The 16,769-nt window shown below is 40.4% G+C and overlaps 1 protein-coding gene across 1 annotated transcript in view; it reads right to left on the bottom strand.

Annotated features, from left to right (window-relative positions):
• Window positions 1-16,769, bottom strand: part of CFAP54 (cilia and flagella associated protein 54) — a 377,376-nt gene that overhangs the window by 309,099 nt on the left and 51,508 nt on the right. Inside the window, exons 10-15 of the mRNA XM_015431414.4 lie at window positions 14,468-14,649; window positions 14,215-14,380; window positions 12,897-12,982; window positions 9,962-10,096; window positions 7,456-7,606; window positions 80-156 (exon numbers count right to left, since the gene is read on the bottom strand). Of these exons, the coding sequence (XP_015286900.3) occupies window positions 80-156; window positions 7,456-7,606; window positions 9,962-10,096; window positions 12,897-12,982; window positions 14,215-14,380; window positions 14,468-14,649 (797 nt within the window). The remainder of the gene's footprint in view (window positions 1-79; window positions 157-7,455; window positions 7,607-9,961; window positions 10,097-12,896; window positions 12,983-14,214; window positions 14,381-14,467; window positions 14,650-16,769) is intronic.

Genomic DNA, 16,769 nt, shown 5'->3' with positions numbered 1-16,769 from the left:
ATTATGCATTTACAAATTTAATATTATTTGAAAATAAAAATTCATGTTTCACCTAAATTTTCTAAATATGTAGTAATACCTGTAATATTGGAAGAATTCTTGTGGTCCCTTTTGGAGCTCCAGGGAATTCATTAGTCCCTTCTCTTAAAGGTACGTCTGGAAAAGAAAGAAAAGAGGAAGGCAATGAAGGATGGCAGGGAAGGAAAAAGAGGAGATTAAAAAAAAAGGAAAAGTAAGAAGAGGAAGAGGACAAGGCAAGAGCGAGGAGGAAACGAAGGAAGGACCAAAGGAATAAAAAGGAGGAAAGAGAAAAATGGAAATATAGCAGTGAATCATAATCATAAAAAACTTTATGCTAAATTAATTACTTTTTAATTACCCATAATCTTAGAAATGATTCACACTAGAATGTGACTAAGCACCAAATTATTTACTCCATGTAATTAAATTTTTTTCTTCTATAAGGTAATTTTTTAAAAATCTTGTAACAAACCAAATCAAATATATATCAACAAATCAATATCATCTTTCTCTGTATTCTATAAGGTCCATTTAAAATCTTTCAGAGGCCAGGTGCGGCGGCTTACAACTGTAATCCCAGCACTTTGGGAGGCCGAGGCAAGTAGATCACCTGAGGTCAGGAGTTCGAGACCAGCCTGGCCAACATGATGAAACCCCACCTCTACTAAAAATACAAAAATTAGCCAGGCGTGGTGGCGCATGCCTGTAATCCCAGCTACTAGGGGGTGCTGAGGCAGGAGAACTGCTTGAACCCAGACGGCAGAGGTTGCAGTGAGCCAAGATCAAGCCACTGTCACTCCAGCCTGGGCGACAGAGCAAGACTTCATCTCAAAATATAAATAAATAAATAAATAAATAAATAAATAAGCTTTCAGAAAATAACAGCATAGAAACGTCATCAATTTGGACAAATATCAGAGAAGACTTGTACTTTATGTTTTATGTGGCAACAAGGTGCTAAGAATAACATTCTTAGAAGTTATAAGAATTTATATATGTAAATGGGGACAACCTCTCATTACATAAATATAGAAGTTTTCAAATGTATAAATGGATTATGCTCCAATATTGATTAGCTCTTCAGAAATGAAACATGTTGACAAAGAATCAATAACTTAAATTTTATTTAGCCCATTTATAATGATATAAAACAATAATCTCCCCCACAGTAACTAGTAAATAAAACAATAACATTAAGTAAGAAATAGACTTCTTTTTTTGTTTGTTTGTTTGTTTGTTTTGAGATGGAGTCTCACTCTGTTGCCCAGGCTAGAGTGCAGTGGTGTGATCTCGGCTCACTGTAACCTCCACCTCCCAGGTTCAGGTGATTCTCCTGCCTCAGCCTCCCGAGCAGCTGGGACTAAAGGCACATGCCACCATGCTTGGCTAATTTTTGTATTTTTAGTAGAAGCAGGGTTTCACCATGTTGGCCATGCTGGTCTTGAACTCCTGACCTCATGTGATCCACCTGGCTCAGCCTACCAAAGTGCTGGGATTATAGGCATAAGCCACTGTGCCCGGCCAGAAATAGACATTTTTAAAAAGTAATCAGTAATGGATAATGTAGAAAAATTCTCTTGGCTGAAGAAAAGCTGGAAACTATATATTTTTAAATCTACAAGCTAAGAAGATGGTGAAAATAAATAAATACATACATACATACATACATACATGCATGGCCAGGATCTTAGGAAGGAAGTGTGGAGAAAAAAAACAATTTTTCCCTGTTCTCATGCCACAACAATCAACACAGATTTCTGTGACCAAATGTGGAGTGGGGGGGTCCCCACATACCAAACATGCAACCAATTCTGCAGTGGACACCAGCTGGGTATTCTCCAACCCTGTTCACTTCCAACACTACCTTGCAGATAGAGTCAGATCACACAGATTGAGGACTCAGTCCCATGAGACTGCTGCTTCCCCCCACCCTGCTCCCTGCTTCCAAAGCTGACCACAAGCCCCAGCTGGTTTTACCTGTGCTTCTGACCAACTGGCTACAAACTAAGGTTCCCATGGTCCCCTTCCTGGGTCTGATTAATTTGCAAGAGTGGCTCACAGAACTCAGGGAAACAGTTATGTTTATCATTTTATCATAAAGGTTATTACAAAGGATACAGATAAAGAGATACATAGCACAAGGCATAAAGGAAGGGGTATGGCACTTCCTTGCCCTCTCAGGACCACCACCCCCCAGGAACCTCCAAGTGCTCAGCTATCCAGAAGTTCTCTATACCATGTCCTCATGGACCTTTTATGGAGACTTCATTAGATACGCATAAATTGACGGATGTACAGCTGTGCAGAAATGTGATTGGACAAAAAGGGTATGATCTAATACCCTTTAGAAGCCCATTGCTATGATTTGAATATTTGTCTCCTCCAAACTCATGTTGAAATTTAATCCTCAATGTGGTAGTATTGAGAGATGGATCCCATAAGAGATGACTGGGTCACGAGGGCTCTCCTCACATGAATAGGCTAACTCATTCATAGACTAATGGATTAACAGGTTAATGGATTGATGAGTTATCATGGGAGTGGGACTGGTGACTTTATTTTTTTTTTCTGGAAATATATTAAGTTTATTTTTTTTTAAATACCTTACACTCACTCATATTTTACTTACTGGTCCTGTTTTATGTCATTTCAGAGTTTTGTATCTTTTTTTAATTTATTATACTTTAAGTTCTGGGATACATGTGCAGGACGCACAGGTTACATAGGTATACACGTGCCACGGTGGTTTGCTGCACCCATCAACCCATTATCTATATTAGGTATTTCTCCTAATGCTATCCTTCCCCTAACCCCCCACCCCGACTGGACTGGTGACTTTATAAGAAGAGGAAGAGGTCGGGTGCAGTGGCTCATACCTGTAATCTCAGCACTTTGGGAGGCCGAGGCGGGTGGATCACCTGAGGTCAGGAATTCAAGACCAGCCTGGCCAACATGGTGAAACTCTGTCTCTACTAAAAATACAAAAAAAAATTAGCTGGCGTGGTGGCTCATGCCTGTAATCCCAGCTACTCGGGAGGCTGAGGCGAGAGAATCACTTGAACCCAGGAGGCGGAGGCTGCAGTGAGCCAAGATCGTGCCACCGCACTCCAGCCTGGGTGAAAGAGTGAGACTCTGTCTCAAAGGAAAAAAAAAAAAAAAAAGAAAAGGAAGAGATTCCTGAGGTAGCTTCCTCAGCCCCCTATCATTGATGCCCTGCACCACCTCAGACACTGCAGAAAGTCTCCATGAGTAAGAAAGCCCTCACCAGATGCAGCCCCTAGACTTTGCATTTCTCAGCCTCCACAACTGTAAGAAATAAGGTCCTTTTCTTTATAAATTACTCAGTTTCGGGTATTCTGTTATAAGCAACAGAAAATGGACTAAGATACCCAGCAAGGCCTGTCTGTTCAGATTCCTCTTGGCCTTGCTGTACCACATTCCTTCCTCCTGGGTATGGGGCAGGACCCCTTCTGAAATGAGTCTTATGTCCTACAGTCAGATAAGGTAGGTCAGAGAATTTCTTTATGATCAACTCCAAGACAGAGAGGCAGGAGAAGATTATATTTTCACCTGCTCCTTTTTCTCTCCATAGAAAGTTTCTATGGCCATCCTTATGGCCATCCTTGGAGAGAAAAAGGAGCAGGTGAAAGGAGGAAAGTAGAAAGTCAGAGAGAGAGAGAAAGAGAGAAAGAGAGAGATTGTTTTCTGAGGTCTGCTTCTGAGGCCTAACGTGCTCTAACATTGTAACAAAAGACTCTCTTTCACTTTTAATGCTCCAAAGCTGATCTGAAACTACTTCAGGAACCAAGGACAAAAAGCCACTCTTGAACAAAAGGTATGCTTGTTGTTTTAGTCACTTAGGAATGAGAACTATGGGAGTCATGAGCCAGGAACTGTGGACAAAAATAATTATTTATATATATATAGCATACAAAATACATGTGTTCATTGATGGTTTATGTTATTGGGAAGGTTTCCAGTCCACAGCAGGCTATCGGAGTTAAGTTTTGGAGGAGCCAAAACATGGATTTAGGATGGGTGCCCCTAACCCTCATGTTGTTCAAGGGTCAACTGCATAGATATATATATATATATATCATAGTATCACAGAGTCACATCTGAATCTTGGAAAGGGAGGACAGAAAGTATAGAACACATCAGAGCTACTTTTCCCACTGGGGCTTATGTCAATTCTGGAGAGAGAAGCTGAGAAACTGAGTGATACCTCTGATAGCCTTGAGAGAAAAGCAACAGGGATTGGTATCCAGGGCCCACCAAAGATGAGAAGCAAAAGAAGTTAGGGTGGACTGGAAATAGATCTTCAAGGAGAAAGCATTTCATCTTCAAAATATCTTAATCCCTCAAACTGGAATAATGGGATCCTAGAGTATTAGTGCCTTCATGCATCTAGTTTTAAAAGCAAGCATAAATCTTCCCTAGAAAAACATCATCCAAAGCCTCAATTATTTCTACAAAATATTTAGAAATAATAATGTCCATTACATACTCAAAAATAATCAGACTAGCCAAACAGGTGATGAAGTAAGTTCTTCATTGAAGACTGCAGTGTAATAAATGCAAAAGGAATGACAGAAGTTAGGAGTCCCTCCTGGCTTCTTACCCCCAGTCTCCTAACAGCCCTCTACCAATGGTAGATAAAATCTGTAGAAATACAATTTCATTGTATTTGTTCTATATGGGCTCCTAGAGGTCCCTCATGGGAATAGGCCCTGAACTCACAACAGCAGCCTTCTCATTAACTTACGGTGCATTACCTGGGGCTTCCTTTCCTCCCCCGTCTCACTTCTCCACTGTGCTTCCCTTGATAAAGTCCCAAATAAACCACTTCACTCAAATCATTATCTCAGAACCTGCTTCTGGGGAACCAACCTAGACCTGAACTCACAGATAAATCTTTATAGCACAGAAACTGGGATAACTAGGCATGGTGTGCCTCCTGATTCAATGCAAGGGAGTAAATAGCACTACCTATGAAGTACTGTTGCTGAAAAATAAGACAATTGGCAAGAATTCTTCTTAACAAAGTATCACCAGAATCTAAGTAAGCATCCAGATCTAACTACCAGGTGAGAAGCAAGTTAACCAACATCACATGGAGGGAAATAGCCAAATCCAGAATGTGGAAAATCCCACAGGATAATGACTCAGTTTCTTCAAAAGATAAATGTCTCGAAAGGGGAGTAGGAAGGAGAGAAACCATTAGAGATTACATAGATTTAAGAGACATGTCAAGAAAATACAATGTGTAGGCCTTGTTTGGATTCTGATTGGAACAAACCAACTTTAAAAGATATTTTTGAATACAATCAGGGACATGGGAATTATTCCCCATTTTGTAAGATATAATAACAGCACTGTGGTTTTATGTTAAAAAAAAATCCTTATCTGTTAGATAAATAGTTGGATACACATACATACACACGGTGGGGTGGTATTTGCTGGAAAAATTACATATCTGTTTTAAAATACTCATAGAGGGGGAAATGTTGCAGGGAGAGATGAAATAAGATTGAAAAAGATGTTGATAATTATTGGTGCTGGATGATGCATAATGGTGATTTATTTTTTCTCTCTATATTTAAAGTTCTGCATAACAAAAGTTTTTAAAAGGAAAAAAAGCATTTTCAGCCAGGACATTTCAGAAATACGACCTGAGGCCAATGAATGTGTTCGATGGCAAGAGACTTTTAACTGATGGTTGTCAAACTTCGATCTATATCAAATTCACCTGGGAAACAAATAAAGACTGAGAAGGTCCAGGCTACCTGAAGTAGGACGGAGCTTGGGCCTTACGTTTTTAACAACCTTTCAGGTGATATTGATAACAATCAAAATTTGAGAACCATGGCTCTAAAACTCCATCTGAAAAGCCACACTCAACAGCGGAAGACAGGCAGAGCCAGATTAGTGAATCTCCGAGTAAACAATAACTTTATTACGGAGTCCTCCAGATGTCATACATGCTCTATAAGTGGGGTGAAACAGCAAAGTAAATACCCTCTATGGAGCCCTCCACATTAATCCCCACTCCATTAAATACAGTACAGGGCTGCAACCAGAGGCAGAACAAAGAACAAGGAGGTCAGAGCAGAAGGCCATCCTTTGAGAGAAGACATCTCCTGAATGGAGAAGAGAATGAAGGAGAAGAAAAAGGCGTTGAGACAGGAAGAATGGAGGCTGGGGGACTAGGAAATGAAAGCAAAAAGAGAAAGATGATAAGGATAAGAAGAGAGAAAGTGGAGAAGAAACAATAAATGAAGAAAGAATTTTAAGAGGAAGGAATTAGAAGAAAGAAAATAAAAAAGGAGATAGAAAGTAGAATGACACTGATCCATTCAACAAGTACTTACTTGATCTCCTACACTGTGTCAGATGATGTGGTGAGTGCCAAGAATGAGACAGTGTCCAAAACAGAATCTTCCTTCAAGCATTCACTCTTATGGGAAATGGAAGGGGAGGAAAACAAAGGAAGATAAAAGAGAAGAGAGGTGGCCAGGTGCGGTGGCTCACATCTGCAATCCCAAACCTTTGGGAGGCCAGGGCAGGTGGATCACTTGAGGTCAGAAGTTTGAAAGCAGTGTGGCCAACATAGTGAAACCCTGTCTCTACTAAAAATACAAAAATTAGCCAGGCATGATGGCGGGCACCTGTAATCCCAGCTACTTGGGAGGCTGAGGTGGGAGAATCGCTTGAACCTGGGAGGTGGAGCTTGCAGTGAGCTGAGATTGTGCCACTGCACTCCAGCCTGGGTGACAGAGCAAAACTCCATCTCAAAAAAAAAAAAAGAAAAGAGAGAGAAAGGAAAAAAAGAAAGAAAGAGAGGGGAGTAAAGGGGAGTAGGTAGCAATTAGGAACAGAGAAAAGGAGAGAAAAGGAATATGAGAAGACAAAAAGGGTTTGTGTTTTTTTTTCTGAGACGGAGTTTCACTCTTGTTGCCCAGGCTGGAGTGCAATGGCACGATCTCGGCTCACCGCAACCTCCGCCTCCCAGGTTCAAGCAATTCTCCTGCCTCAGCCTCCCTAGTAGCTGGGATTATAAGCATGTGCCACCACGCCCAGCTAATTTTGTATTTTTAGTAGAGAAGGGGTTTCTCCATGTTGGTCAGGCTGGTCTTGAACTCCCGACCTCAGGTAATCCGCCTGCCTCAGCCTACCAAAGTGCTGGGATTACAGGCGTGAGCCACCGCGCCCGGCAACAAAAAGGGTTTTGTCCCTCATTGAACCAGAGAGCATGAAACCTTCCTAACATCCACTGGATGAAACTGTATTATTATCTATCTCTAATTATAAATCCTCAATGAAGCATAACATTAAAGTGCCTAGTTTCCATTAGTAGAAGTTATCCTGTATTTGGTATCATACCTATATATATGGTATTTACATATGTATACAATTTTTCAGCCAACATTTTACCTAGAGATTGTTTAAATTTTCTTCCTGGGCTTCCTAAAGATTCCAATATTTCACTTAACCGTAATGTGACTTCTGCCACTACCACAATGTCAATGTCTTCCATTTTATAGCAGTGAATTACTTCATTTATCTGCCACAGAAGATAAATCCACTAAAAAGAGAAAATACTCAGCAAAATCAATTAAGAGTATATAAAACTGTACAAATAGTCACATTTTTCAAAACTTATACTTCCTTGAAAAAAAACAATGTTCTAATCATATGGAAATATTACACAGGTACCCCTCTTTATTAATGTCTTAATTATAAATAAAACTCAGTAATCCTTTTAAAATGATATTTAGTAATCAATCTGTTTATATAAATTCATAAAGTAGATTCATTTAAGTTTGGAGTCTGCACATCTATAGCCATCATGGGAAATTTATGATCTGTTATTTGTACATATCAGTGAATAGTATCTGTATCCTCAAAAGTTCTCACTGTCCATTCAAAGCAGCTATTATGATTACTATCAACATCCTCCTTATGAGTGAGGGGGAAGTAGGTGTTTCAGGCTCCACATCAGGTGCCTTAGATTGTCTTTCATGGCCGGGCATGGTGGCTCACGCCTGTAATCCCAGCACTTTGAGAGGCTGAGGCGGGTGGATCACTTGAGGTCAGGAATTCGAGATGAGCCTGGTCTATATGGTGAAACCCGTCTCTATTAAAAATACAAAAAGTAGCCAGCGTGGTGGCGCACACCTGTAATCCCAGCTACTCTGAAGGCTGAGGCAGGAGAATCGCTTGAACCCGAGAGGTGGAGATTGCAGTGGGCGAGGATCGTGCCTCTGCACTCCAGCCTGGGTGAAACAGCGAGTCTCTGTCTCGAAACAAAAAAAGAGAGAGAGAGAAAGAAATTGTCTTTCATGCCTGTATCCCCAAAGCTTAGCACATAAAACCAACTATCACATTTTGGGACCTGAGATGATAAAATGGTATTTATGTACTCACATTATTACTTAACAGAGTACATGACAAAAATCACACCTATGCATACTAATGTAGCTAATCTTATGCAGCTTCCAAATTACCAAAGCTATGATATTTGTAATTACTAAAATCTTTTCTCCTAAGTTTCCAGGTAATAATATTCAAATGCACACCCTTCTCCCTCCTATAAAGTAGCTCTTTTAAATAGTCTAAATATATTATTGCAGGACGGAGAAAACCTGACACTCTTACTTCTCTGTATTCTCTATTATTAATCTTCTTTTTGAATTTAACCAAGGTTATATGACCTCAGATACACTATATTTATTTTTTATTTTTATTTATTTATTTTTTTGAGACGGAGTTTCACTCTGTTGCCCAGGCTGGAATGCAATGGGGTGATCTCAGCTCACTGCAACCTCCGCCTCCTGGGTTCAAGCAATCCTCCTGCCTCAGCCTCCCGAGTAGCTGGGAATGCAGGCACACACCAACATGTCTGGCTAATTTTTGTATTTTTAGTAGAAACAGGGTTTCACCATGTTGACCAGGCTGGTCTCGAACTCCTGACCTCAAGTGATCCACCTGCCTCGGTCTCCCAAAGTTCTGGGATTACAGGTATGAGCCCCTGCGCCTGGCCCATACTATATTTATTCTTCACTTAATATCTTGAGGCCAGGCACAGGGGCTCGCACTTGTAATCCCAGCACTTTGGGAGACCAAAGCAGGTAGATCACGAGGTCAGGAGTTCAAGACCAGCCTGGCCAAGATAGTGAAACCCCATCTCTACTAAAAATACAAAAATTAGCCGGCCATAGTGGTGGATGCCCGTAATCTCAGCTACTCCAGAGGCTGAGGCAGAAGAATTGCTTGAACCTGGGAGGCAGAGGTTGCAGTTAGCCAAAATTGTGCCACTGTACTCCAGCCTGCATGACAGCGCAAGTCTCCATCTAAAAAAAAAAAAAAAGAAAATGAAAAAAAGCCTGAAAAGACCAAGCGTGGTGGCTCATATCTATAATAATCTAAACACTTTAGGAGGCTGAGATGAGCAGATTGCTTGAACCTGGGACTTTGTGACCAGCCTGGGCAACATGGTAAAACCCCATATCCACAAAAAAATAAAACAAAATTGCTGGGCATGGTGGTGTATGCCTGTAGCCCCAGCCACTAGGGAGGCTGAGCTGGGGAGGATCACTTGAGCCCAGGAGGCAGAGGTCACAGTGAGCCGAGATCACGCCACTGTACTACTCCAGCCTCCAGGACAGAGCGAGACTCTGCCAAAAAAAAAAAAAAAAAAAAAGGCCTGAAACACCTCTTCACACCTCACAACAAACAAAATTAGAACAGGAGTGCAGGGAACACACATTAAAATAAAGGGTCACTCAGCACTAGAAAGAATATCTTCTTTATATATGTATATATGCAAATGAAAGTCATTAACCACGTGAAAAATAGGAAAAAATTAGATTTGAAATGTGTATGGCAACTTGAATTAGCAATAGCAAAAAACATGTGAAAGGAAATGCAAAAGGAATACTTTGTTTGTACTGATTTTCTGGGTGAATTTTACATAGTCATTTCTGGATATATTGAGCCGCTGAATTCCTAATTTGCATTTCTGCCATAGGAACATTATCGTGTCCACAACAATTTCTTTATCAGGTTGAACATCCTAAAAACAAAAGTGAGAAGGTAAATGAGTAGGAATAATAAAATATATGTATATAACATTTACTGTGTGCCGAGCAACACTCTAAGAGCTTTACAAATACTAACACATTGAATCTTCATAATGACCCTATGAGAGGAGTCCTAGTGTGATCCTCCCCATTTTACAGAGGAGCAAACTGAAACACAAGGAGATTAAGTGATTTTCCCCAACAAGAAATGACTTAAAGAGTGGCAGATGGGAGGGATTCAAACCTAAGTAGTCTAGCTCCAGAGTCTTCACTCTTTTATTTTTCGAAACAGGGCCTCACTCTGTCGCTCAGGCTGGAGTGCAGTGGCACGATCTTGGCTCGCAACCTCAGCTCACTGTAACCTCCGCATCCCAGCAGGTTCAAGTGATTCTCGTGCCTCAGCTTCCCAAGTAGCTAGGAATACAGGTGCGCACCACCACACCCAGCTCATTTTTGTATTTTTACTAGATACAGCATTTCACCATGTTGGCCAGGCTGGTCTCAAACTCCTGGCCTTAAGTGATCTACCCACCTTGCCCACCCAAAGTGCTGGGATTACAGTGTAAGCCACCGTGTCCCACCTAGATCCCTCACTCTTAATGAATGCTCTATGCTCTTCTGCCTCTCTAAAAGGAAAAGTCCCAAACACTTTTAGGCAAGTTTGCCAACCAATTACTCCCATCCGACTGTGAAATTTACATATACTTTTCTCTTTTTAAAATTATTGCATTAAAATAATAAGGAATTGTATGGGCGCGGTGACTCAGACCTGTAATCCCAGCACTTTGGGAGGCCAAGGCAGGTGGATCACATGAGGTCAGGAGTTCAAGACTCCTGACCAGTTCAAGACTGGCAAGCCGGGCAAACATGGCGAACCCCCATCTCTACTAAAAATATAAAAAGTAGTTGGGCATGTTGTCGTGTGCCTGTAGTCCCAGCTACTTGGGAGGCTGAGGCACGAGAATCACTTGAACCCAGGAGGCAGAGGTTGTGGTGAGCCAAAATTGTACCGTTGTACTCCAGCTTGGGCGACAGAGCAAGACTCTGTCTCAAAAATAATAATAATAATAAGGAATTGGAGCAGGGGTAGATGAACTAGTAACTAGAGAAGCAACGGGGAATTGGGAAAGTGTAGAGACAAGAAGGAAAGGGAAAAGCTGAACAGAACCTCACACTGAGTGTCAATTGATGAGCCAGAATGAGTATGTCTTCTCTCATCCAAGCTACTTGCCTTTTTGCAAAAGAAAACTGTTACTCATTATAGTTAAACTAGAAAAATAATGAGTTTATGATTAAAACATACCAAACCTGGAGCTCTCTGAGGCTGCTCTAAGACCTAATTTGCATATGTAGCACCTTCCTACAATGTTTGGGAATACGACAGATATCAATAAATGTTTATTGAATTGAATTAAATTGAATTGAATTAAATTGAACTAAGACATATATCATTTTAACAAAACAGATAAATGAAGGCCAGGCACAGTGGCTCACACACCTGTAATCCCAGCATGTTGGGAGGCTGAGGTGGGCAGATCACCTGAGGTCAGGATTTTGAGACCAGCCGTCCAACATGGTGAAACCCCATCTCTACTAAAAATACAAAAACTAGCTGGGCAAGGTGGCGCACACCTGTAATCCCAGCTACTCGGAAGGCTGAGGCAGGAGAATCGCTTGAAACTGGGAGGCAGAGGTTGGAGTGAGCTGAGATCGCACCACTGCACTCCAGCACGGGTGACAGAGTAAGACTTTGTCTCAAAAAAAAAAAAGGAAAAGAAAAACGGATAAAGGAAAGTTCCCTACCTTTTTAAGCCTTGATCTCTATTTTATGGTTAGCTCTCCCACTGTAATAATGTATTTACTGCCAAATGCCTTTCTTTCAAAAATTAAATACCTGTCATAGGTTATAACTTATCCTGACAAACCCAGAAGAAATGAAAAATATTAGAAAGCAGAACTTCTCAAGTCCCTTACTGTGCTTCACTTACCTGGGCAAAAGTTAATACAGTACTCTATAATTGTGGTTTACATACTTTTCAAAAATGACAATATAACCAAATTTTCAAATGAAATTTCATCAGAATACCAGTGTTATATACAAAAGTAACAAAAACAGATTAGGGAGCTACTACTCAAAGCTAGGCTTCTCCATTATCCTCAGCAAACTAACACAGAAACAGAAAACCAAATACCGCATGTTCTCACTTACAAGTAGGAGGTGCAGCAAACCACCATGGCACACGTTTACCTATGTAACAAACCTGCATGTCCTGCACATGTACCCCAACTTAAAATAAAAATTAAAAACAAATAAATTAATTTTAAAAACACACAAAGTTAGGCTTCTGAGGATCCCTGAAATTTGTTTAATAACCACTGCTATATTATAGTAGTTTTACCTGAACATTTGTACCCTCAGATAGGTCATTTTTTAAATACTGGCCATTGTGTGGAAAGTGACTTCCAATAATAACAAGGCTTTGTACTCATGGACTGAAAGCAGTATTTCATTAAACATATTAACTCTTCTTAAAAACCACTGCCTCCTTTCCTTCACTATTAGAAACACAGCCTGAGAATTTCCCAAAAAGGAACAGACACTCAAAATGACAACAATAATAAAACGAAACTTAAAACTACAACTCAGAATCTAACTTAATCCTATATTCTAAAGATTAAACAAAATAAAATTTTAGCAAGGCGTAATTGCTGTGATATTTTAATTCTGGCCTTAAGTTAGGCACAAAAACCTACTTCCACACTAATAAAAATTATTTAAAATAGCTGTTTCACCTGGGGAGCAGTGCAGACACAGAAATACAAGGTTGCTGCCAAATGGAAAATATCCTCTGAATATCCACAATTCTTCAAACAAGTATCTAAATTCATAAAGTAGAGGAAAATGAAACAAAAAATCACTTCCAAAATTTCAAATAGAAAAGGCACAGAAACACAAATTGCTACAAAAATGACACAAATGATAGGCGGGCAAATATCATGTCAATAAGACAAATTAAATACTTCTATATGAAAACTAATCTTGACTGGGAGCAGTGGCTTATGCCTGTAATCCCAGTACTTTGGGAGGCTGAGGCAGACGGATCACTTGAGGTCAGGAGTTTGAGACCAGCCTGGCCGACACAGTGAAACCCTGTCTCTACTAAAAATACAAAAATTAGCTGGGCATGGTGGCAAGCCACTGTAATCCCAGCTACTCAGGACACTGAGGCAGGAGAACCCAGGAGACAGAAGTTACAGTGAGCCAAGATCGTGCCACTGCACTTCAGCTTGGGCAACAGAGTGAGACTCTGTCTCAAAAAAAAAAAAAAAAACAGAAAAGAAAACTAATCTTAGTGGCTCTAATCCAATAAAAATAGACCATTATTATCATAAATCCAACATTTGTATGCTATGTCCAAAAAGAAACTGAAGAGGCTTATAATATTAAAATGCATACAAAATAAGGTAGTTGAAAGAAAAATAATAAAAACATTGATTCAGAAATCAGTAGAAGGCATATATATCATTACTTGGTACAAATTACTTACTGCAACTGATAAGCCATACAATACTTTAAGAACATGACAAAACATTAAAAAGCTGGAATTAAATAGTTCTCTTTGGTGTAAAAAGTAGACACTGCAGATTTTCAATTACACACAAAATAACTTTTAGGATTTGAAAAGTCCTAGAATGGCAAACACTGCAGGCTGGAAAGAGACAGGAGATTACCAAACCTTCCCTTCCTAACATGAACTGATGACTTTGTCCTCTGATTCATTGCCTTACGGGCCTCCCTCTTATCCAACTAAGCCAGAAGGTAAATAGAACCTCATTCCCCTACTCAAAACTGTCACTCAGAATATAATCTAGCATCCTTACAAAACCCAGGAACCACATCATCTAGCACCCAGCTACTTCTCTAGCCTTGTCACCTACCACACTCGGTCACACATGCCCCCATGCCATTCCTGCAATCACCAAACACACTCTTGTCTCAGGGCCTTTGTATCTCTTGCTCCCTCCTCCTTCAATATTCTTTCTCTCACCACATCTATAAAAGAGCATATTTCGTCAAACTAAATTTTTGAACGGACAAATAAATACTCACCATGAACAGCAATTTTTTTTAAATAAATTTGAACCGACTGTCCTTCTTTATAGTTTTCCAAAGGAAAGATCAAACCTTTGTTTCTCTTTACATTAATTAGTGGTTCCATTGCAATTAGAAGAGTTAAATCCTTCTCTGCTTTCTTTGACTCTGGATCATCCTGCCTCTTGGAGAAGTATATCCCACACGTTAATTAGTAATTGGATGTCATTTTAACAAAACAAAACCAGGAGGATGATTTTGCATATATTACCTGGAGAAAATAAATAATATGTGCAGCAGAAGATTCAAATAAACTCCACTCCTCATAGGTAAAAGCTAATTTTATAAATTTCACAGCAGCATCCACAGAAATAACATTTTTTCTTTCTATCATAAGTTCCAGAAGAGATGTTTTTGGAAAATCAAGCATTCCATCTGCACCAATATTTGACACTAGGAAAGGAAGAAGAGAGTTTTGAATATCATTCATGCAAATAAATATTCATTAAATATTCACTATACACACTTCCAGGCACCAGGAAAACACAATCCCTGCTTTCATAGGATTTATGTTCTAGTGGGGGAAACAAGAAATCTTAGTGGCCAAATACAGGGTAGTGCTTTGGGGACAAATAGGAAGGGCATCCAACAGATCTAGAGAAGGAGGGCAGTTAGGGAAGGATACTCACGGGAAAAAGAATGGAATCTCAAACACAGAATGAGCAAGAGTTCCTAGATACAGACTGGAAACTTGGGAAAGAGATCTAAAACGGGGACAGAGCTTTTAGAGTCATCATTACATATCCGCAGTAAATAGTAGATTCAGCCATGGATTATGTTGCCTTGCACAGAATAACAAGAAACAGCAACATTTAAGAGAAGAGCAGAGGGAATAAAGGCTGCAAAGGCGAGTGTTTAGAGAGAAAGGAGTATTCAACAGTAACACATACATACAGAAAGTAAAGAAGAAAAGGACTACCAGGCTTATTGGCATGCACCTATAGTCTCTGTTATGCAGAAGGCTGAAGCAGGAGGACAACTTCAGCTCAGGAGTTCGAGTCCTGCCTGAGAAATACAGCAAGATCCTGCCTCTTAAAAAAAAGAAAAAAGAAAAGAAAAGTAACTGAAAGTGACCCCTGGATTGAGCAATGTCCATGACATTCTTAGTAGAATGCTAGGGTCTACCTAATGTATAAGAAGAAAGAAAATACTTAGGAACAATGAAAACAGATGATTCCTTCAATAAATCTGACTGTGCCAAGAAGAAGACGTATAGGGAGGAAGTTGACAGAAAACACGGAAGCCCAGGCACAGTGGCTTATGTCTGTAATCCCAGCACTTTGGGAGGCCAAGGCAGGTGGATCCCTTAAGCCAGGAGTTTGAGACCAGCCTGGGCAACACGGAGTAACCCCGACTCTACAAAAAGTACAAAAATTAGCCAGGTATGGTGGCACATGCCTGTATTCACAGCTACTCAGGAGGCTGAGGTGGGAGGATCGCTAGAGCCCAGGAGGTCCAGACTACAGTAAGCCATGATCGCACCATTGCACTCCACTCTGGGTGACAGAGTGAGACCCTGTCTCAAAAAAAAAAAAAAAAACAACGACATGGTATAATGGGACCACTTGGACACTTACAGGGATTAGGCTTAATGACACAAAGAGAAACATCCTCTCCATCTAAACCAGAGATGGTGGAAAAGGATCGATACGCATGAGGGTAAATTTGGGGGTTTGAGTGAAGAAAGTCAAGGAAATTCTTATCTAAAAACTTGTATTTTTCTTGGGAAGAAAAGAGCCCAAACCATGGCACCAGAGGTTCCCTGCATTCAGATGGGCATTTGCACACACATGTGCACCCGCATGCGCACACACACACACTAAACTCACCTAAAGGCATAGGAGCTAACTCAAGGCTTTTCTCCCTCCTCTCAGGTGGACACTGAAGCCAAGTCAGCTAACTGTTCCAAGAAGGAAAGCTCATGGGAAAAAAAATTAAAAGCAAAAACACCTTGAAAGAAAAACCACAAATGAAGCATCCTTTACCACAAGAAGCAGGAAAATGGAACAGCACAAACAAGAACTTAAGTGAAAATGTTATCTCAGAAAAATAAAAGACGATCTTAGAAACATGAGGCAAAAACAACTGCTGTGAAAAAGAACCAAGTGGATTCAAGGTATAAAGTATATCATCGTTGACGGCTGGGCGCGATGGCTCACGCCTGTAATCCCAGCACTTTGGGAGGCCAAGGCAGCCAGATGACCTGAGGTCAGGAGTTTGAGACCAGCCTGGCCAACATGGTGGAACCCCATCTCTACTAAAAACACAAAAAATTGGCCTGGCGTGGTGGCGCATACCTGTAGTCCCAACTACTCGGTAGGCTGAGGCAGGAGAATCACTTGAACCCAGGAGGTGGAGCCTGCAATGAGCTGAGATGCTGTGCCACTGCACTCCAGCCCAGGCAACAGAGCAAGACTCTGTCTCAAACAAACAACAAAAATAACAAAAAAGTATATCGTTGTTGAAACAAATAATTAAATAGGTAAACAGAAGAGTAGAACAGAGAGAATCAA

The sequence above is a fragment of the Macaca fascicularis genome, chromosome 11 (assembly GCF_037993035.2).
Source record: "Macaca fascicularis isolate 582-1 chromosome 11, T2T-MFA8v1.1".
Lineage (NCBI taxonomy): Eukaryota > Metazoa > Chordata > Mammalia > Primates > Cercopithecidae > Macaca > Macaca fascicularis.
Note: the sequence above shows the minus strand (reverse complement) of the source record. Positions and strands in the feature narration are given on the sequence as shown.